This window comes from Urocampus carinirostris, chromosome 3 (genome assembly GCF_059441175.1).
Source record: "Urocampus carinirostris isolate Australia breed hairy pipefish chromosome 3, RoL_Ucar_1.0, whole genome shotgun sequence".
Taxonomy (NCBI): Eukaryota; Metazoa; Chordata; class Actinopteri; order Syngnathiformes; family Syngnathidae; genus Urocampus; species Urocampus carinirostris.
The window spans coordinates 43,276,399-43,300,258 of record NC_142351.1 but is presented as its reverse complement, the minus strand read 5'-3'; the positions used below and the strand labels follow the sequence as shown (position 1 = coordinate 43,300,258).

Sequence of the window (23,860 nt, the reverse complement as noted above, 5' to 3'; positions counted from 1 at the left end):
AAGAAACGCACACAAGCATGGGAAGAACATGCAAACTCCGCACAGGAAGGCTGGTAGCTGGATTTGATCCCATGAACTCAGAACTGTGCCCCGGACGCGCTAACCATTCAGCTGCCATTACATCCAGAATTCATATAAGAAAAGGGTTAAAAACAACAAAATTATGGGCAACATTTTTTTTTTCTTACAATGGAATTTTAAACAACTTCGTGGAACAAAAGTTATCAAACATATGTCCCCGTACTGCCTCATTAGCAGATAATTAATGTTAAAAAAAATATGTTTTATTTTTATATAAAATCTGCTGCCACCTACTGGTATGGATGAATGTGGTTGGCAGGCTGAAATTCCTTCCTGCGGCCATATGCTGCCATCCTTATCAGTGTGGATGAGCCCTGCTCAGGACCCTTTCCCCACATGGTTAGTCTGTGCCTTGCCATCATTTTATTTACTTAATTATTTTATGTATATCACCATTTAGTGTGTTTTTATATTATTTGAATCATTGTGTACATCATGGCAGTTGGCATTCCATGATGTTAAGTGGGGTTACTTGTACACTTATTTTTTTTTTTTTTTATGCCGGCACTTTGAGTTGCAATTTATAACCTGAAAAGTGCTGTACAAATAAATGTTGGTTTGAGGAATCTCACAATTACTCTGCTGATAACTTGAAGAAAGCAAAGATGCTGAGGAATGTTTTTACTTTTTTCTTTGCAGAGATAAAATTGGTCAATTTCACAAGGCACACTACTATCCCTGGCACACTGGCTGAAAAATACTCATCTAAATGATGTGGCTTGAATCAACAAAAGTTAGGAAACTTTGTACAAATAGAGTGCACATAGGCACACTCACCCACATGTGCTGCTGAGTATTCTTGCATTTTTTTCTAACTGTTTGACATTAGCAACCAAAAACTTGCTCTGACGCAGGAACTCCCCAAAGGGGGCCAAGTGAGGGACGTGGGGGCACGAATGCTTAATGCATGCATCATGTGACCCTACCAGCTCATGAAGATGCGCACCACAACACGACAAGGAATCTGATTGTGAGAGAATTTATCCTCTCGATCTTCTCAGGTCGTAAAATACCTTTTCCATTTCTGCAACTTTAAATGATGTCAACTTCACATAGTAAAGTGGCACGCAGTCCCTAGTAGTGATGGGAATTACGTCTTTTTTTAGAGAACCAACTACTTCGGATGGAATAACGAGACGTCTCTTTTGCCTCCCAAATGGCTCTTTGTATAGTTGCTTTGATCCATGTTTTACCAACTGTTATGTAACATTATGCATGAAATAACTTCAGGAAATGGACAAAAGGAAAGAAGACAAAAAGGAAAAAGAAGAACAAAGAGAAAAAAAGAGAGAAAGATGTAAAAGGCTAGAAGAAATAGAAGCAAAGGAGGAAAAAACAAGTAAAAGGGATAGGCAAAAACAACATCAAAATAAAAGAGGAAAAGGGGTAGAGCAAAAGAAGGAAAAAACAAAAAAAGATTAAAAAATAGGAGTAAATAGAAAGAATAAATTTGCAGCGGAAAGAAGGTAAAAAAAACTAGGAAAAAAGAATCCAAAAAAGAAGAGAAAAAAGGTAAAAGCTTAATGCGGAAAATGAGGGAATGGGCATGAAAAAGAAGGAATAAGGAAAAAAGGACTGGTTTCGGGTGGTGTATTACCAATTTCAATGTAACATTCTTCAAAAATTGAATTAAATTATTTGACTAAATTATAAAAGCATCATTTTCACACTACAGAGAACCTGTTAATCATTTAAATTTCAAACCTTTGTAAAAAGCATCGTTTAAGTCAAAGCAACTCAGAATCTCAGGAGAACAAACCACAAAATTCCAATTAAAGTATTGACTTTTCAGGGCACCAACAAATACGCTATGAAATACATGAATGAATGTAACATATTTTAATGCCAAAAAATGATATTTGTATAACATGGTCCCTGAAAATCACTGCTCCCGTCGGTCAGTTCCACGAGCCGCGACAGAGAGTCGTTTCGTTCGCAGGCAACATATTGGTCGTTTCTTGTCATATTTTGATCGTTTCCTGGTTCATTTAAACAACAAATTAAACGTCTACAACACGGGAAGAAAAAGTGAAGATTGACCAAGCACAAGAGGGAAAAAGGCGTCTCGAAGGGAGCGGCTCTTGTTTGGTAGAGAGAGGGCTCACGTCGTTAACTACCAGAAGTCGTCTCATGGAGCCGTTTGGTTCGCGAACGACACATCAAGCCCCTAATGCGTATCACTCATCTTACCCAAGACGACTTGTTTTTGACGTTTGTCACAAAAGGTTGCTCTTACCTTGCTCCCTTTGCTGCTAAACATGCTTCTAGAAGTTGGTTTTCAATAGGGAAAGCCTCATTTTCATAAAACCGCCACGCTCTGTTGTTAGAGCAGCGATGAGATCACTTGTTTGCTTTGCTCCAGTACGAGTTTGGAGTCCGTGGCGCTGTTGGTGAGCTACGGAAACTGGGAGGAGCCAGACGCAGATTTGCATCTGTGGGCGCGGCTTAAACGCCGAACGACTTCCCATTGGTCGTTCTGTCAAAAGGCACCGCCCCCCTTTGGCTCAAATGTCAGAGTCGATCACATTCTGCTTCCCAAACTTTCTTGCCATTTTATTATTTTGACTCACTTTTCCTTTTTTTAAAATCTTGTATTAGTTTTTTTTTTCATAATACATAATAATTATGAATTAAAAGGTGTGGGTAGAGAAGTCAATGAAAATAATCAAGTAAAAGTACGTTTACTTCAGAATAAAATTACTCTAATTGGGAGGGTGAGAAGAAATCCCACTTGAGAAGACAGAGCTGTGCCCCTGCAAAATAGTATTGCCCTTTACACGTTGGTTAACTACTGTTAAAAGTGTTGATAAAAATTGTTCAAACCTCATATTGTTAGAATACGATATAATGAAATTGTGAATGTATTTAATTGCAGTTAAAAGTGTCGACAAAAAATGTTCAAACCTCATATTGTTAGAAAATGATATAATGAAATTGTGAATATGTTTAATTGCTGTTAAAAGTGTCGATAAAAATTGTTCAACCCTCACATTTTTTATTTGCTGTTAAAAGAGTCGATAAAAATTGTTCAAACTCAAGAAGTCATAAGTACACTAGTCATCGAAATAATGACTTGAGTTAAGGTAAAAAGGTACTTTGTGAAAAATCTACTCAAGTACTGACTCTGAGTAACTATAGCAACGTCTTATTTATTGATTTTTTTTTTTCAAATAACCATTCAAACAGATTATCAAATAATCAAAATCCGTCAAATCAACAATAAATTACTAGTCTGCGTATTTGTAAGTTTGTGTACTCATGCGGTTTGTTTGGGTAAACCTTTTGTTTATTATAAATATATATGCATACTTATTAAGAATTTAATTCGTTCTGGGGGTAGCTTTGTAACCTGAAATATGTGTAAATAGAGACGTCGTTTCAATGTAAATTTGCCATTCCCATCAAAGCCCCGCAAAAGTAAGATATTTTTAATGAATCATAAAAGAGCATTAGAACATGATACGAATACATACAAACATTACACATTAAACATAAAACAAGAGGCACATAATGTAAAAAAACTAAAACAAAGAACAAAAGAATTAACAAAACTTCATTTTCCTTGGAAATTTTTTTCACTCCATGTGAAGCATGTGAACGCCTGCATGGACCAGCTAGCAGAGATGGAGCTGCGTCGTGGCCGTCATAGACTTTCTGGACTAGTTTACAGGCTGGGGGCGTCGCTGCTGTCATGCAATTTTCGGACAAATTTTCAACATGTTACCTAGTGTTCACTATGTTTTTGTACTGTAACGCGAAATGTAATTCACCCTAGTAATCCTGAAAGGGGGATACCACTTGTGAGGTCCCTTCTCAAGGTTTCTCTTTTTCCTCACGCTGAGGTTTTGAGTTGTTCCTTGCCCGCATGTTGGTTTAAGATCAGGTAATTGTGTCATTGTAATCCTGTGCAGTCCTTTGAGACGTTTTTGTCATTAAGGGCTATATAAATAAATTTGACTTGACTTGACTACTGTTCGTCAGCAGTGTTTTTTTTTGTTTTGTTTTTTGCCTCGTGTTTTTTGAAAAACTGAATCAATGACGTCTCCTTTTGCTGGCTTTTGACAGGCTGTCAGAGATTCGAGAGGCAGAAATCATTATTGTGAGCGATGGCCCAACCTGGTACCCCTTTATCTGGATGATTTCTTTCCACAAATTCTGACACTTCATGGGATTTTGCTAAAATGTATTCAATTTAGGCTCATGGTATTATGGCTGAATCATCTTCCTTGTCGTCTTTCAACTCCTCAAGCACGGCAGTTTGTGTTTTTATACCTTTTTTCTATATCTTGCTTTGATTCGATGGCCAGTGTAAGTCTTTGCATCTTCTATTATTTTTGTCCATTTCTCTGCATTCCTTTTGTGGGGTCTATTCTGAATGAAAGCTCTTCGTAGTGATACCATACAGTCGACTGGGTTACCTGGTAGAACTATGGGAGGGGCGAATGGCCGCACTTAGTGTTTGGTATTTTTGACTTTGTATCCTGGAACTGCTTTGCAACTAGAAACAATATTTCCAGTTAAGGGAAACTTATCATACAGTAAAAAAAATGTTCTTAAACCCGCTCACACATGGTGGTTGTTTGGGTCACTGATCAAATTTAAAGAAGAATGAGATGGAGGAGGCAGAGGTCTTTGACAAAAAAAAAATGCACCATAGCAGTGACATTCAGATACTTACGTGGATGGGATTTAAGTACTGGGTTCAACGTAGCCTAGTGAAGCATTGTACGTGTACAGTTTATTTTTCTCAACTCTGTTGAAATAAAAAGAAAAAGTATAGGGATTGAAAAATACTAGAAGTACATAACATTTAAAAACTTAATCAAGCAAATGTAACGGAGTAAATGTAACTTGTTACAACCCACATCTGTGCATTATATTATGTCTTCATTTATTTGTATTTTCACATTTACCGGTAGTTCTTTCCTTTTCAAGCATGTTGACACAAATATCACATTGGGAAATGCACCAATTCAAAAGGGGGAAAAGGGTAACGGGTTGGGACTAAAATAGGCCCCTCGCAGCCGACGTCTTCACCGAAATCACCACAGGATGCGTGCCCAATTCAGGTCGTTAATTCCTTCGTGTTATTTAAGGTAATGCATTGTAAATAAATCCATCATATCCAATGTTTTAATGAAAATGAATAAATAATGACCACAAGTAAAAAAAAAAAAACGGACTAACGTAAAAATTAAATCCTTGTTGCAGCGTTAGTGCACAGTGCAAGTTGCTCGTATTATATACTTTTATAATCATGTTGGTAATTTATTCTCACAGTATTAACCATAAGGCGTGGATGTAAAATTTCGTTGTACAGGAGTGATTAGAAACTGCTTACCTATTGCTCAAGTAAAAATAAAGCGCATAGTCTCATCAAGGCGCCATGCTTTTTCACACTACAAGAGATTGAATTATGGGGAAGGAAATCTCTATTACACTAACGAAATGTACATTAGCTAAAAGATCAATTCGTCTCCCGAGTTAAAACATTATTGGAGCTGCTAGGTGTACATTGTATAATAGTTACCACTGAAAATATAGAATTTAATGGGTGAAAATTGAGTTTATCACGCCACACAACCCGTTTTCAATTAATCCCTCAAGAAAAGTTAGGAAAATATGTTGAATCCAAACATCAGTTTTTAAGTGTGCGATTACTGCTATCTAGTGGTACAATTCTAACACTGCATGTGCAAACGCTTGAAGATGTTGGCCTGACTTCCACATAAGACTTTATGACACATCCATCCATCCATTTTCTGCGACGATTATCGTAACTAGGGTCGTGGGGGTGCTGGAGCGCATCCTAGTTAACTTTGGGTAGTGGGCAGGGAACCCCCCGGACTGGTTGCCAGCCAGACGTAGGGCACATAATGACTGACAACTCACTCAGTCATTCAAACCTAGGGGACAATTTGGACTGGCCATTCAACCTGACTTGCGTGTTTTTGGAATGTGGGAGGAAATCGGTGAACCTGGAGAACATGTAAACTCCCTACAGTGAAGGCTGTGGTGGGTAGAATTGTACTCTGGACTTGTCCTCCGTGGGGCTGTGCACTAACCACTCAGCGGCCGTGCTTATTCACGTATTAAATCATGTCAAGTTATGTTTATTTATTTGTAAAGCCCTTACTCATAAAATGCCTCAAAGGGCGTCTTCTTCAAGTCTAACTGCAGTTGGGAACATCACTTTGGTGCATTATCACTCCCAAGCCAATCCTACTTTGTGAAAACGCTGATAGTTCCCTGCACCAGATAAAAGCCCTGGTTTCACCTTTTCAAAATCTAAATGGTTAAGGCATCACTTATTGTATGCAACAGGGCCTGCAGAACTGTTTGCGAAGGCCTTTAGCTAGGTTTTTGCCCCTGGAAACAAGTAATGGCTGAAATGTTATTGGTTAAATGTTCAAATGTGAAAACACATATCTGGAAGCAGTGCAACCAGGGGAAAAATTATGAAAGGAAGCTGACAGAAAATTTGTGATTATTTAATAAGTATTCATGGGGGAATTCTAATTGACGTCACAAGTTTCCAATATTTTTAGGCCAGCGGCGAAGGCCTTGCAGGCGGTATGAAGGTTGTATTCAAAATGAGAGGTGAAAGGTCACAATGAAACACATGTAATGGGCGGGTGCCACTCACAAAAGTAATGAGGATGGAGAGACAGGAAACCGAAGTTTAGGGTTGGAATGAGGTCGCTCCCCCAAGTGGGGGTGGGGCTCTTGTGGAAACCAAATAGAGTTGGGAATGAAATTCAGGGGAAGGTTGAATGTTGATAATGTAATCAACATTATAGGATGTGAATGTCTCCTCAGTTAAAATGAGGCGGCACGGGCCTGGAGGTGGATGAAGTTAAATTTCAAAAAGGACGGCGTGGGGGGAAGAAGGAAATGAAGAGGGGAGGAAGAGGTGGAGGCAAAAGAAGCGGGGCTGGTTTCTGTAAAACAGCACTAAGCTCCTGTGATGATAAAATGCAGCTGTTAAAGAGTATCAAAGCATGAGGGACGAACAGTTCATGAGGTTGTATTTTTCTCAAACACTTTCCTTGGCTATTTCTCCTAATGGAAAAAGAACTATCAACTAGGGTGAAGAAAATAAGTATTTGAACACCCTGCTATTTTGCTATTTCTTCCAGTTAGAAATCATGGAGGGGTCTGAAATTTTCGTAGCTGCATGTCCACTGTGAAAGAGATAGACCAATAATAAAAATTACAATTCATGATTTTTTTTTTTTAACAATTGATTAGTGTGGCATAGCTGCAAATAAGTATTTGAACACCAGAGAAGATGAATTTTGATATTTGGTACCGTAGTCTTTGTTTGCTATTACAGAGGTCAAACGTTTCCTGTAGTTTTTCACCAGCTTTGTACACATTGAAGGAGGGTTCTTGGCCTACTCCTCCACACAGATCTTCTCTAGATCTCTCTCAGTCAGGTTCCTGAGCTGTCGCTGAGAAACACGGAGTTTATGCTCCCTCCAAAGATTTTCGATTGGGTTCAGGTCTGGAGAGTGGCTGGGCCATGTTAGAACCTTAATATGCTTCTTATGGAGGCACTCCTTGGTTTTCCTGGCTGTGTACTTCGGGTCGTTGTCGTTTTGGAAGACCGAGCCATGACCTATCTTCAATGCTCTGACTGAGGGAACGAGGTTTTTCCCCAAAATCTCAGTGCACGGCCTTATTTATCTTCTTTTTAATGCAGTGCACTTGCCCTGTTCCATATGCAGAAAAACACCCCCAAAGCATGATGCTACCACCCCCACACTTCAAAGTAGGGATGGTGTTCTTTGGATTGTACACTTCATTCTTCTTCCCCCAAACACACTCAGTGGAATTATGACCAAAAAGTTCTATTTTGCTTTCATCTGACCACAAAACTTTCTCCCATGACTCTTCTGTATCATCCAAATGGTCATATGCAAACTTAAGACGGGCCTTGACATGTGCTGGTTTAAGCTCGGGAACCTTTTGTGCCATGCATTATTTCAAACTATGACTTCTTAGTGTATAACCTACAGTAACCTTGGAAACAGTGGTCCCAGCTCTTTTTGGTTTATCTCTCTCACAGTGGACATGCACCTATGATGAAAATCTCAGACCCCCCATGATTCCTAAGTGGGAGAGATAGCAAAATGGCAGGGTGTTCAAATACTTATTTTCTTCACTGTACGTCTTGCTTTTACCTTTACATGCTACATTTCACACTTAGCGTATACAGTGCTTTATTACTACCTTATGTACCGTACACTTTTTGATACCCTTTTTTGTTTAGTTGAGTATTTGAATTCTTCACTGATGTAGTATAGGGGTTTTTCAAATGGAGGTACTTGGCCCCAGTAACTTTGACCTCAGGGGACTTCAAGAGGCACTTGAGATCTTTGAATGTATCTTTATGGGACACTGTGTGATATATTGCTGCATTTTGTAGTTCAACAGAAGAATAGTGCTAAAAAGTACAAGGAAAAATATAAACTATGGAGACTTAGAGAACCGCACCATTTTTCTTCCCATTTTTTGCCCGTCCTTTCACAAGGTGATTGGTTTTTGGGGTATCCTTAGCAGCAAGATGGTAGGCAAGCATGTCAGCTTCTAATAGGTGAGCCTCATGTTATGCGACCTGAATACAAAATTCTAGATTTCGGAGTATTAAGAAAAAAAAATCAGTCTTGACATTGAGATGTTTTACATAAAGCACAGCTGTGTCGCTCTGTAATTTTCATTCGTACAGCGTTTTGATTGGCCTCAAATGTGGCCTGCAGCCGCAGGCATTCGCGATGATCACGCCCGAGACAGGAAGAAGCACTAAGGAAAGAGCAATTGGTAAATATAACTTCAGACGACTGAAGACTTTTTTTACTCTCGACCATTTTCAGAGAGGGAGATTCAAATCGGATTGTGGAGGCTGCAGGCCAGATTCCCGTAGCTACAAAACAATCATTTAGACCAAACTTTGGGCTACATTTTGATTTCTTGTTTTTTTAACCAACAGTGTCGGACAAAGTCAGGGAAATCATCGTTTTCCTTTTGCAGCTATTTGAAAAAATCCACTGAATTAATTTGGCCAATGTCATACCTGTCAACCTCCAAGGCTCCATGCCCGTACAAACTGTCGTATTTTCCCGTACGAAATACAAAATAATCGTACACCATATATATATATATATATATATATATATATATATATATATATATTTTTTTTTTTTTTTTTTTTTTTTTTCTCGGAATGATGCATGATGGGAAATCCCCAGGCGGCAGACGCATGCAATTGACCAATTTGCGTTTTTCTGTACAGATTTCCTTGTACGTCATACTCGTCTTAAAATGCATAAAAAACGTACTTTGTCCAGCAAACCCTTAGAGGTTGACAAGTATCCAATTAACCAAGGGCTTTTGTTTTGTCTTGGCGTTTGTGGAAACATAGTGGATTTCTTAGGTCATCACATTATGTTGGTGGGGACAAAACAATGATTTGTTTGATATTGGTGGGGACATGTCCCCTCCATCCATAAAAAAAAACACGCCCTTGCAATGTACATTAAAAAGGCCAATATTAACCCCAATCGTTTTTTTTTGTGATTTATCCCTGGTTAAATGCTGTGCTTTTTGTCATTGTTTAGAAGCCAGTTTTCGTTGACATACATTGAGGAAGGAAGTCAATCTTCTATTTTAGAGATTATTCCTCTTAATTTGTAATTAATTCAACTTGTTTTTTAGTCATTTTCCTATTTTATTTTAAAAGTGATTTTTATGGAGTTATATACAATTTTCTATGATCAGTTTTTCAGGTGTTATAGCGTTTTCAATGGGAGTTTTTAGTCAAATACGATGAATAAAGCTTCAAAAATGTTGTCAAATGTATTTAAATTCAAAAGGTGAATTGGTCAAAATGATTGCTCATGTTTTGAAACATTATCATAAGAAATATTGTCGGTCAATTAATCTAAAACATGTAAATAAATAAATGTGACAAGTTTTTAAAAAAAATAATATGATGTAGTTTTAAATGGACATTTTGCAATATTTAGCACCTCCTAGTGATGAAAAAAGGATTTGAATAATAAGCAAAAATACACAAACTATCATGTACTGTAAAAGTGAAATGAAATGAAATGAAAAAATGAAATGATCTGCATTTATATAGCGCTTTTCAAGTCAATGACTTCCCAAAGCGCTTCACATTGTGCTTCACATTTCCCAATAGCGGCCGTGATCTGTGCAGCCATGTAAGGCGCTAACCTGCTTATTGGGGGTAATTGGGGGTTCAATGTCTTACCCAAGGACACTTCGACATGTAACACGGACAAGCCGGGATTCGAACTGGGATCCCTTAATCCTAAAACAATCGCTCTACCTCCTGAGCTACTGCCGCATTTTTTAGCTACTCATAGGCCAAGAATTTTTCGTTTATTTTACATAACATGAGGTTCACCACAAGGGAGATAACATGATTGTCTGTCATCTTGCTGCCACAGGTACACCCAAAACCCAGAACAAAAACCATGTAAGAGGTTAGGCAAAAAAAAAAAAAAAGAATCATTTCAGTAGTTTGTATTTTTCCTTGTGCTTTGTAGCACTCATTTTCAGTTACACTAAACAAACTAGCAATATCTAGTTGTCAAATGTTACACACATTCTTTTTAATAAAAAACGACATATCAAACTTGCCGTTGCTGAAATTGTCCTGCTGATGGTCAATCAACATGGTCAATACAAAAATAAGCAATGCTTGATTTTCTTTCTCGGCCGATTCCTTTGATTTTGTAGAAAATGCATAATTTGTCTTTTTTTTAGACTGTTGTAGTAAACTAGTAGATTTAAAGTATTTGGTAGCACTGGGTCAGGTTCCATTTTTGTCAGAGGAGCATATGCCCTTGGGCATGAAAAGTGGTGCAACGAACATGCCGCTAAAAACCTCATTAAACGTGATGCAGGATTTGCCATACTGTGCTTTTTTATTACCACCATTGGACAATTTGGTGGCTCAAACGTTCGACCCGGTGACAGAAAATCTTATTTGAAACACCTGTGGTGTAAATCGAATAATCATTGTTGTCAAATTAATAAATACATTCTTGTGTTTTTATCACAAAAATCACCCGACTAGAATACACCAAATAATGTGTGGCAAAATACCTTTAATCCATGTATCTTATTAACATTTTAAAACATCAAAACCTGTCTTTACATCTGCACTACATGCTTCCCCAATATTGTATGTGATGATCACAAAGAGTTTGGGATAGAACCAAGATGAAGTCACCACATGTAAAAAGAAAAGACAGTTTCATGACTTCAGCTCGACTTGTTATGTGCAATGATTTGTTTCCCACAAAGTTTACGTCGTTTAGTGCTGCTCTGGATTTTGAACACTACCGTATGGCTTCCAGCAAGAGCAGTTACCCAACAACTGAGTCTCACTATGTAATACAAGTTTGTTTTTGTGAGCGATCTGCTCCCTGGTCAATAGAGTATTTGGCTAATTTGCTATCAAAGTTAAGAAGATTTACCAAGCAATACCACTACTCCTCTTTTTTGGAAGACCTTGGTCAACATATTTCCTCTCACAGCTCAGTCTTGGTACTACAACAGAAATGTGTTTTGTTTTTGGTTATTTTCCTTGTACCGTCTTGTGTAATTTTAAGCACACAAATGATACAGACAGTGACGCGCAGTCAGAGGAAGGATGTAAGGCTATGCTCAACCTGTCATCATGTATGTAAATATAAAATTAAAAATATATTAAAAGGTTATATTTATCCAGTGTTCTTTCTTGTTTAAATTTACATTTTTTTTAATTTTCCTTTTCAAATTCACTGAACTTTCACTTTGTATTATGAATGTTATTAATACAATTATTATAGAAGGCATTATTGTGCTGAGTCTTTGCAGATGGAGAATGAGGCATGTTATTCTTTTGCCTCATGGCAGAGGGCGGTAGTGAGGCCAAAAATTCTGATTTGGCGCACACCTCACCCCCACAAAACAGAAATAGAGGTAGTAGTAGCAAGCTAACAACAGTCAAGCCATCAGTAATTTCTTTCTAGATGCATGAACTTATTTTCGTAATGGACGATTTCCTATCTATTGATGCTTTTATTCAAAAGAAGCACAGCATAGAATTCCTTTATAAGCTAAGCCTTGCCCTCATGTAGGTTTTAGATCAGGGGATGGTGTTATAATAGTCTGTAATAGTCTGTGAAGCCCTTTGAGACTCCTTGTGATTAAGGGCTATACAAATAAACATGACTCAACTTGACTTAAGATAAGACGATAAAGCATTTTCACTTCATATATTGCTTTCTTGTTCTTCCGATCATGAATCACTTTAAAAAAAAGTTCATTTATTTGTAAATCTGACTGTGCATCACCAGACATGTACCTCACCTCAAGTCACTGGACACAGAGGATGCAACATATGGTTAGTTTATATTGAATATATAAACTATATATATCTCACAGGAAGCCACAGTATGTGAATTTAAGTTCACATGGAAACCAAACCAAGACACAAACAAGTGCTTTATAAAAGTATTCCTATAAATAGAACAGACAACATCTCTTAGTGGGATTGAGCTACTTCCCACAGATATTTACGCTAGCAGGGGTCAGTCACCGCCAGTTGACGTGGTCCAGAGGGCCCCGCATTCCCACAGTACTCGCCATGTGATTCTGGCCCCTCAGGGACATGTGGTGCAACACAGCGTTTAAATATGGAGCGCAGATGACAGAAGGCAACCATTTCAAGAGACAAAGATGGGCACAAACTCTTTTGACTGTTTATGATGTAGCAGAAGAATGTTCACGTAAATATTCCCACTATATCTTAGACAAAAGCACACATAGCATCTCGACCTAACGCGTCTATCCAAAGCAACTCATTGTGCGTTATGTGCGTATAATTGGAGGACGATACTGACAGCATCAGACACTGAAACCAGTGTTTGGGAGGTATGCAATACAAAGGAACACGAGGATTCGAACACGTTACTGGACCGCATTTGTTTTTCTTGGAACTGAGTACTGTCACACGTTGTTGATCAAATTTGGTAACTTTAGTGACAACTTGGGGTGTTACTCCACTATTTTTTAAAAGCAGATCGTGACTCACTTGCTTCTTTACCCACGAAATCACATACATCCCTGCTTCTGCCAGCAACACAAAGCTGAATTTTATAACAATTGAACAAAACTAAACACAGTTCAGATGGTGCACGGAGTACAAGAACACGTAATTTCTCCCTACCTACTGAAAATACTCACATGTAAGCTGTATTTACAACGATAAAATAAAATACTCAAATTAGTTTATATGTGCATATGTGGTTGTGTGTCACCAGTAGTTATTGGCAGGCAGCGCAACGTACCCAGAAATATACAAGGAAATACAGACGCTCCCCTACTTATGACCATTTGAGTTACGAAAAACAGTACATATGAACATTTTTTTTCAGAATGTCGAAAAACATCCGGACATTGCTGTAAGTTAGATTTTGTATTGTGTGCACCTTTTTCCGAGTACAGGACATTGCTGAAGTGCTTCTTTCTGCCACTACCGGCGTGTGGCGCTGTGAGAGATCACCCAGCATCCACCCCAAAGAAGAAATCCGTCTTCCTCTTCTTAGTTCGTGTGTAAACATTCTATACTGTATCTGCAGCGTGCTAAGAACTTTGACATTTTTATTGTTTAATATCTCGTGCATCCATTCAATATGCTTGGTGTAAAGTCTAAAGAAGTGGCGAGCCGTTTCATTTGAAATGAAAGTGGATTATGGAAGCTTGAAGCTGTTGAGAAAATGGTTGGATCGCTTTTTTTCAGCCACTTTTTACCACGGAGAAGGAAGTCGCCTAACTGTTGAAGCTCATCTTCCAAAAGTAAGTTAAACTTAACTTTATTTAACTTTGTAGAGCATGTTATCTTATGTTATCTTATACAAGCCTTAAACATACTTATATAAACCTTAAACATACAAAATATCGCACTGAAGCAACACACAAACATATTCAACTTTTGGCGATGTATTCAAGTGGTTTGATGACAAAGAGAAAATTGATATGGAGTGTCTCAACTGTTTGTTTGCAACCTCTCAAAATTGCTCAAGCCAATAAATATGAAAGCTTCACCACTTCCACAGGTTGGTGTACTAGTTGTTTTCTATTTATATTATTCAGTGGCTACTTTTATGTAGTTCTGGAGGTTTGGCTTCATTGTGAGTATATTTGGTAAGCTGTAACTTGATAGTTACTTTATTTTATAGTAAAGCGCTACTTTTAGGGTGTCAATAATCTGAGGGGTAACGCAATTACTTTATAAGTGAAGTAATTTGTAAGTAAATCCTTTTTTCAGGGATGTTCCCAAAACTGACTCTAATATAGCTTTTATGGTCCACAAATACTTGATAGGATTGCGATGTAATTGTCATCATGTTTCAGGGAATATATTAAAAATCTGATGAGCCCCTCATCAAAAAGGTTTGGTGTAACATTCTTAGATATGAGGATTGTGATTGTTTAAATCAAAGCTAATTGAGTCTGTATTTGTAAACACCAAAAGAGGAAAATCTCCCCCTAAGAATGTTCAATAAGGTTTTCAATAACTGTACTGGAAAATATGCAAAGCCAATTTGTTTCGTATGTGCAAATTTCGGTTACAATTGTAAGGACTTAGATTTTATTCTAAATACTAGACAATTCCCGCGGCAATTGTAAGAGTTGTGATTGATCTGGAAGATGATCCCGTCATGTATATATAACCCCGGTTGTTAGCATTATCAGTGATTTCCAAAGTTAATGCTTTAACTCGAAAGTCAAACAATATTCCAAGTTTTACCACAAGTTAAAGGAACAGTTTGTATTATTTGACCACTAGATGTATGGTGTATTGAAACCGACAAGTGTCAAAAAGCACAAGAAAGAATACAAAGTATGGCGACTCAAAGTGACCAAAATACACCATTTTCTTTTATTTTTTTGCCAGGCTTTCAAAGAGGTTTTTGGGAACCGGTATGAGCAAGACAGATGAAAAATATGTTAGTTCAAAACAGGTGAACCTCATGTTATGTAAAATAAATGCCAATTTCTTGACCTATGAGTAATTTCAAAAATGCGTGTTTATATGATTGTTCATGTTTGGTTCATGGATCCTATAATGTACTACTCTTCGGTCTCCCAAAGTCTAGCATCAAGACCATGCAGCTGGTTCAAAATGCTGCAGTGAGGCTTTTAACTAAGATAAGAAAGTTTGATTACACTACCCCGATTTTGGCTGACCTAAACTGGCTCCCTGTTAGCTTAAGATGTGATTTTAAGGTTATGTTGGTAGTATACAAAATCATGCATGGACTTGCTCCCTCATATCTTTCAGATTTAATTTCCCACGATGTTCCGTTCCGGAGCCTTTGCTCTGAAAATGCTGGTCTACTAGTGATCCCAAGAGCCAAGAAGAGATCCACAGGTTCACGAGGGTTCTCCATTTGGCCACCTATGCTGCGGAATGCTATGCCCTCTGAGATTTGATCTGCAACCTCAGTGGAAGTGTTTAAATCTAGGCTTAAAATACACTTCTTTTCTATAGCTTATGAATGATCTATATGTTTATGTTGACAATGTCTGTGTATTGCTTGTTATTGCAATATCCATTGCAGCCTGGTCATCCTGGAAGGGGGATTACCTCATGTGCGGTCCCTTTTCAAGGTTTCTTCATTTTCCTCATGTTGAGGTTTTTGAGTTTTTCCTTGTCCTCATGTAGGTTTTAGATCAGGGGATGGTGTAATAATAGCCTGTGGTTTGCAATCATCTGTGGTCTGTGCAGCCCTTTGAGACTCCTTGTGATTAAGGGCTATACAAAGAAACATGACTTGACTCAACTGCTGGTGTCGTTGTGGCACAACTTCCTGTGGTGTGTTTTGGGCAAGTATAGCCTGGCGGTGCCCATCCCTCTCAAGGCTAATTTTTGGGGGGAGCAAAATGTAGTCCACGTGTTCAGGTACATTATCACTCATAACCAGTGTTGGGCGCTTTACTCAAATAAAACAGTTACTGTTTACTAGTTACTTCACATAAAATTCAACTCAGTTACCCCACAGATTGCAGACACCAAAAAGTAGCGATAATTTCTGACAAATTATCGTAACATTCTCCTAGAAACTGCTTCAAAATGGCCACGTAGCGTGTGCACCATTTTGTGGAAGCAGTGAACCATTCTTATTTCTTAGCTTGTGCCATCTTGAGAGCTTTTAAACAACACTCCACCGAGACACTCCATATGCATGTTGTCTCTAGGCATCAAACCACTCAAAGATCTCTTTCCACATTTTGGTTAATGTCGAAGATATATATATATTTTTTCTCCAGGCATGGTTTATTACAGAAACAACTGTACAAGCAACAAACTCCAGATTCAGCACACTTTACCCAAGATTCTGTGCTCAAATTTTCCCCGATTGATTTCCTGTTGGGTTTGTTGTTGTCGTATAAGCCATGCCTCCATCTCCACTGTCTATGACACACAAAACAAATACATATACCCATAAGCTGACCCCCTTATATGAGTATAAACTTGTATAGTTGTGAATTCTCCTCTAATGTGCGTATTTACAGTAGGAATAATCTCTCTAATGGAAGAAATTCAGCGACAACTCTTCTCAGTTGTACTTTATAGGTAAATATAAACATGCCCACCCATATTCACTAGCGGATTGAAGGTTATATGTGACAATATGAGACTGTGTGATGCTGTTCCTCCAGCATTTGGGGAACTTTGCATTACATTATCTGCCTTTAATGAATATTGTAGTAATGCTCGATGTTGTAACAACTTTTGAATTTCTAAATGTCATTATTAACGCTTTACAGTTCTCATTGCCGAGAAAAAGTAGTTGAGTTTGTTGTAAAGCATTAGTCCCAGCACTGTTTACAAGTTTCAATTTCAGTCTTCCAAAGCAAACCCCTTACACACTATGCCACAACCCCCCAAACCCCTTTCCCCTTAAAAGCCGGCCCTTAATGTCACAAATTCCAGTTCTGACCTTCATCAGCCTCGCCCTGCCGCTGTTGCTCCTCTCCAGGCTACGACTCCTCTCTTGGCTGCGACTCCTCACAGACGAACTCCTGACAACCGGCACGGCTTGCACGAGGTCTGCCCCACACCAGTCCGAACTCAAGATGCAACCCATGAACGTGGTCGGGTCCTGACCCCTCGGGGTCCTATGTCTCCTCTCCCCCGCCTCCTACGAGTCTCTGGTCCTCTTCTTCCCTGTCCTGCGCCAAGCCTCCAGATCGGGCTCCCGCGCAGATGTTTTTGTTAGCTCTAAAAAGATTTGGTGGCCCTTCCCCTTTTCCTGGCTCTCTTACAGCCTCGCGGGACTTTCTCGAAGGGACTGTGGAGAGGATGTGCTCACCCCTTTTTCCTTTCCAAGTACTGTATGTATTCTTTTAAAAACAACTCTTACTCAACTTCGCGCTAGCACGTGCAAACAACATCCTGCTTCCCCTACTTGTTTGACTCCACTGTACCCATCCTACTTTATTCGCTCTTTCCATTCAGACGACACAACTACTTTCTTCTCCCTCTTTTAACCTCCTCCCTCCTTCTGCCGCTCAGCTAAGTTACCTCACTCCTATATATACAATTACCTCTCTGTTCTTACGCCCGCCCCTCTTCTCATCTCATCTTCTTTGGCTTCCTACCCCCAGATGCAGGCTGCCTCATGGCTCTCAAAGCACATTGTTGGTATTGTCTAGAATAGTGTTTCTCTATTGACCATGACCCAAAAGTGGGTCGTGGACTTATTTTCGGTGATTCGCGTGCCTTCGCAAAAAAAATGTTAAGAAAACAAAAATAACCGAGGAGCAATTACATTCCTTGACAGTAGATGACCTGCAAATGCTCGCCGCCATTTCAAACAGCAGAAAAAGACTGATTACGTTTGTTCACACATGTTGAGCTTTGCTAATCCGCGATACTATAATCTTTTCATTGGGGTAAATGCGGACTGAACCCCCGCGCGATGTGAAAATTCATCAAGTAGCCCCACTCTTCCCATTTTTAACATGTGGTCTGTCTGTTCCCACTCACAGAAATAGTTAGCTGAAGACAATGGATCGCTGCCGCACGGGTGCTTTTCATTTTAGGCAGAAATAATGAGGAGAAAAAAAAATGACAAAAATTTGCTCTTTCCAGCCACCACTTTCAGCATAGTCTATTGTAGATAATAGATTGTTGGCAAAACAGTGTCTTTCATTTTAAATGGCCCAGAATGGCACACCAACCAATAAATATGCAATCGGGAATAATGGATCGCAGCAGCACGAGGGGAGTTCCCTCTTTGGTGGTCAGACCTGCAGAATAGCCGCCAGGACAAACATCAATTTTGCCATTTTTACTTTTATGTGTGTGCACGTCAAGTCTGTTAACAATGGGTGAAGCTATTAAAGTGTAGTATTTTGGATTTAATTGTAAATGCAGTAAATTGAGCATTGAAGGGAATAGAGACCCCTTACCACTTTGTGCTTCGGTTATTGCTGGTTCACTCCTACATGGATTTTAAAATGATTTGATTTTGTCTTTGTTGTCACTAATATCATTGTGTAACGCATTGTGTTCAGCGGGGACAGATTAAGGAGGGCGCTCTGTTGGGTGGGTGTGACTGTCTGAGTGCGCGACTCTGAAAGGCAGGCGTAAGCTTTCACTCAAACAGCTGATGCGTGCTTCTCCCCTAAACAAACTAGGAAGCCTAGCGACCGCTAGGTTTTAGCGGCTTATTACATTGAAATTAAATTCATCAATTACATTGGAATCTTAAGAAAGTCAGAAGAACAAGAAATTGTGATCACCAGCATGTGCTTCTCGGGATTATTATCGAGTTCAAGAAGCGACTTGCGTGGCAATGGCTAGGCTAACAACTCTTCAAAGCCATCGCCGCGGATTCTGTATCTTGCCAATGCCACGTCCATTAGCCAGGAAAATGGTACGACACTACTTCACTGATTTTCACATTTCGCGGGTGGTTCTGTCCCCATTAACAACAAAAATCGAGGGATCTCCTGATGGTCTGCTATCTCTGGTTTAAATTGCCTTTCATTCAATAAATTTGAGAAGTGGAATTCAATTTCTTAATTTGGGTCGCGTTGTGTGATCAAGTGGGATAGTGGGTTCCCTGGTCAGATCAATAGTTCTAGAAAACAGGAGAGAAAAACCGCGGCAGTGACAGTGACTGAAAGGATGTCCATCATGCTGTTGAGTCAACTGCAGAGTCTTGTTTACTTTTCTCAAGTATGTCAACAACGTAGCGCCCAAGACTTAGAAACAGAGCAGACTGTTTCAGCAAAGACCACCTCCACACATGTTGCACTGCTCTTGTTTATTTCCAAACGGTATTGTTTTGATGGTTGCGCATGAGCTCGCAGGGTTGCATAAGAGAACATGGACCCCCTTAAAAGGCAAATTCTCCATGCACTTCGAAATCCCTCACCCTACCCTCCTCCAAAACTTTGTTATTACAGGCATTTTCCCTCAAGAAAGCGTTCCAAGGGACCTTCTTTGAAAACAAATCTACCCCCAAGACCAGCAGAGCCCCTCAACACCCTCCTTTTACGATCACTACCATTCTAAGGTTTCTGCTGTCAGACGAGAGTTTAGAATGCAGTGTTTACAACGGCGGCGCTCCTTTTGCTTTTATATGCTGTGAAATTGACTCCCTCAAAGCAACTTTGAAGATTCCTTACTCATATCAACAGTATATATTGCAGCTGCAAAATACAGCGGGAAACAATAATAATAATAATAATAATAATAATAATTTCCTTGTATTGTCATTCTGTGTAACAATGTACACAGAACGAAATGTCGATTGCACCTGACCCGTTGTAGCGAGCCGATGCAGCCGCAGCCAACAGAGGGCGCCGCCGACCACTTTTTAAGTCTTAGGAATGACTCGGCCGGGGCGCGAACCACCGACCTCCATGCTCACAACGGCTGTATTATATTGTGTTTAAAGGGATATGTAGAGGAGCTACACTTCCACAAATCAATTTCCCCTAACCTTTTTCCAACCACTGACCCTGCCACACCTCTAAAGACCCACAATTCAACATGAAATGACCAGACACTCCAGCTGTATAATAAAGATTTGACACCCCAAAGTGTTCATTTGTAATCAAAATGATTTGCATGTGTCATGTTTCATGTCAGAGGATTTATTTCCTTGTGTGTCTGGATGTCACTTTGCCTATTATCAACAATTATTTTAATCAATTGGAGAACTTTACTTTGAAAAGCATCAACAGGAACTCAATAGGTCACAGGACACACCTACAGTGAACATATTTCTCCCGCACTTCCTGAAAAAGGAGTCCAGAGGGGGCCTGCTTGGCCTTTGCCTCTTCTGAGCATGGGGACAAAGACAGTCAGGATCCAGAATAGGCCCTTCGGCGAGGAAGCCTCCAGCACACCAATGAAGAGGCCTGAATGGCCTGTAGATCAGTCCCTCGCCGAGCCGCCAACAGGGAGAAGAACCTGGTTTTCTTCAGCTTCCTGTGAGGCCATGTACGGCCTTGGCCTTACACTACCGCCTCTCCCGAGGGGCCCCTCTGTCCTCAAATGGTAATAACAAAAATATTTCATGCTGACACTTTATAAAATTAATTCTTCTAAAGAATGGGTTTATTGCTCAGTACTGTTAACCTGCTAAATAACTTATTTCCTTTCCCTTTGCTAACACCGCAAGTTCTGGCATCAACAATGTTCTTTATTCTTTCGTTTCATTAAATTTCTCCTCAATCATAGTTTGTTAGAATCAAACAACGTGCATTATTTATTTGTGCGTCTGTATATTTTCCTTCTGGGCTGATCAATCATTATCATTATCATTCTACTGCAAAATCAATAATTTAAAATACAAGGTTATTGCTTCCTTCATGATAAATAAGAAGGGAGAATAAGAGGCTATTTTGGGTAACTAATTCGTGTGGAAATCCTGAGCACCACCTACTGGTCAAATCCCTAACCACCAAATAAAATTTTCACCCAAATAAATATAATTTAAGACAATCGTCTCTACAGATACTTTGTGATATAAATCCAATAAATTCCACTGTATTGTGCAGACTAGAGCAACCAAAAATTGATGCCATAAAGCAAAAATAAAAACTAAAGAAACTCAAAGTGACCAAACGAAAACCATTTTCCTTTCATTTTATTGACCAGCCTTGTTTGACCCGCATTGTTTGGACTGACAGAAATCCACATAACATAATATTGTTTGAAAATGACTGGGTTTAAATTCTGGCCGGCACGGCAGATGAGTGGTAAGCACGTCTGCGCCACAGTTCTAAGGTCATAGGTTCAATTCCAACTGCCAGCCTTCCTGTGCCGAGTTTGCATGTTTTCCCTGTGCTTGCATGGGCTTCCTTCGAGCACTTCGATTCCCTCCCACATTTCAAAGACATGCATTCCAGTCCAAATGGTCCCCAAGTATGAATAAGCGAGTGAGTTGTCTGTCTCCGTGTGCCCTGCGACTGGGTGGGTGGGTAGGTAGGCAGGTAGGTAGGTAGGTAGGTAGGTAGGTAGGTAGGTGTGCAAAATAATACTTAGTGTCCCTTTAAGCAGTAGCATGCTACTCCATGCCACTTGGAAGAAACCAATTCCTCTCAGTATGTACCTTCGGGTGAGCAAAGATGTGGTTGCTTTCTGGAAGATAATGAAATGAAAATGTGGACCTTAAGAACAGAGATAGGTTTGAGAGATGACTCAGGACAAGGGGAAAAACAAGTCCAAATATGGTTACAGGGGATGGATGGCAAGGCAGACAGGAAAAAAATACCTTTAGTCAATAGTCACAACAGTTGTTTTGGCACAGATGTGATTTTAACTGTGACATCACTGTGCTTCATTGTCACTATCAGTAACCGGCCAAAGCTTCGCAGTGCAGAGCTTATTGCAATAAAGAAGCTTTTCCGTTCGGTTTACATGTTATAATAATAATAATTTCCTTTGTATTGTCATTCTTTGTAACAATGTACACAGAACGAAATGTCGATACACCTGACCCGTTGTAGCGAGCCGATGCAGCCGCAGCCAACAGAGGGCGCCGCCATTTTACCAATTAGGTATGACTCGGCCGAGGCGCGAACCAGCGACCTCCCAGTCTCAAAGCGGGCACACTACCATCTAGGCTACGGCACTTTCTCATAATTATGAGATTGGGTTCTTGTAATAATTAGAAAGCATCTGTTAATTGTGTAAAAAAAAATGATAAATGAAACACCTGTTGTACCTTGTTATCAGCAATGGCAATGATATGGCGCTATCGTAATTAATCAGCTATTGCTAACTTCTCGGTTTGAGACACTGGGAAATACTAGTGTTTATAAATAAATACATTTTCATCTGCATCAGAATCTTTGTATACTTTTCCTTTGAATTAAGATGGTAAAGTATTTTCTGTTAACTTATTACATCATCCAGAAGCATTTTAGGCTTGGGTTTTAGCGTCAGTAAATGTAATGAGACGGGATGTTCATTTGTCACCATCTAGTGGTGAACAAGTCCATCATTAATGTAGAAACGCTTTAACGATTTCAATGACAAGGAACATGATTTGTCATACTGATGTATTACTACTGAATACCTTACAATAGAATCGAGGCCATACGTGTCATTCTTAGACAGTTTCTCCCCTGGTTTTTGTAGTGTTCCTGGGGTATTTTGTAATATTACTGTAGTTTTATTTTGTAATATTTGAATGGCAGCCACTCCAGCAGCTCCCGTGTTATTTTCGATTGTTCTCGATTGTTCTCAGCTCAGGGATGCTGCTGGAAATGTGAATTTCCCTTCGGGGATGAACAAAGTATCTATCTATCTATCTATCTATCTATTTTGAATTATTTCTGCAGTTGTGTTTTTGTGGTATTTCCATTGTATATTTTTTTTTTTGTAGTATTTTGATAGCATACGTTTTGCAGTATATGCTGTCACTGCTATTGGTGTGTGAATGGGTAAGTGTGAAGCACATTGTAAAGCGCTTGGGGAGGTCTTCAGTGACTTGAAAAGGGCTACATATATGCAAACCATCATCAACATACTGTACCTGAATTTCTTCACCATAAAAGTGCATCATGAAAGCCCGCTGCTGTTGCATTAATTCAAATTCCTCCTCTATCTCTAAAAGGACTGGCTTTGGGTAGATCACACCCCAAGTGATAGAGGTGCCACTCCGGCTCTCAGTGTTTGGGTACCGTTGCAGCAATACGTTGGACAATTCTGTCCACTCGCTGCAGGTGAGGCTCATTGTATGTCAAATAAATGCTTATTTATTGACCTACAAGTATTTTAAAGAATGGCAGTTTAATTGATAGTTCATGCATTTTTGCATATATATAAACCTATATTTTCTTCACTCATGACGTTTAGTCTTACTACTAGGAAGGGCTAAATGATACACACTTTTACTTTTTCACTTGTGCATTTAAGGGATTTACGGCGACCATTTATTTTCTCACATATAATAGTTTCAACCCCTATTGCATATTCTTGAAATTCCCTGTTTTTTTTTCATTTCATTTGACCTGTTATTTAAAGTTTAAACCAGCCATTTCAAATAAACAGCCCGTAGGCCGGACCCAGCCCGTTGCATTTTAAACAACTCTGCCATAAATTTTTGAGTAAAAAAAAGTGAGTCTAGGTCATTTCTATCCAAAGTAATTTTTGAATAAATGCGAACCAAACGCTCTCTCCAGTTACTAAAAGGAGGGATTGAGTTTGCCTAGCCTGGTGCGTTGC

General features: G+C 39.2%; 1 protein-coding gene across 3 annotated transcripts in view; it reads right to left on the bottom strand.

The window, feature by feature from the left end:
• The window catches only part of tns2a (tensin 2a), a 102,140-nt gene extending 84,477 nt beyond the window's left edge, over positions 1 to 17,663 (bottom strand). For 2 of the 3 annotated variants that reach the window (XM_088331974.1, XM_088331975.1), the window contains exon 1: positions 17,109 to 17,663. In XM_088331974.1, coding sequence (XP_088188100.1) covers positions 17,109 to 17,255 — 147 coding nt within the window. In that variant the 5' untranslated portion in view covers positions 17,256 to 17,663. Of the gene's footprint in view, positions 1 to 2,317; positions 2,465 to 17,108 lie in introns of those variants that run through there. The other variant, XM_088331976.1, reaches the window with a different exon arrangement.
• Positions 17,664 to 23,860: the final 6,197 nt, after the last annotated feature.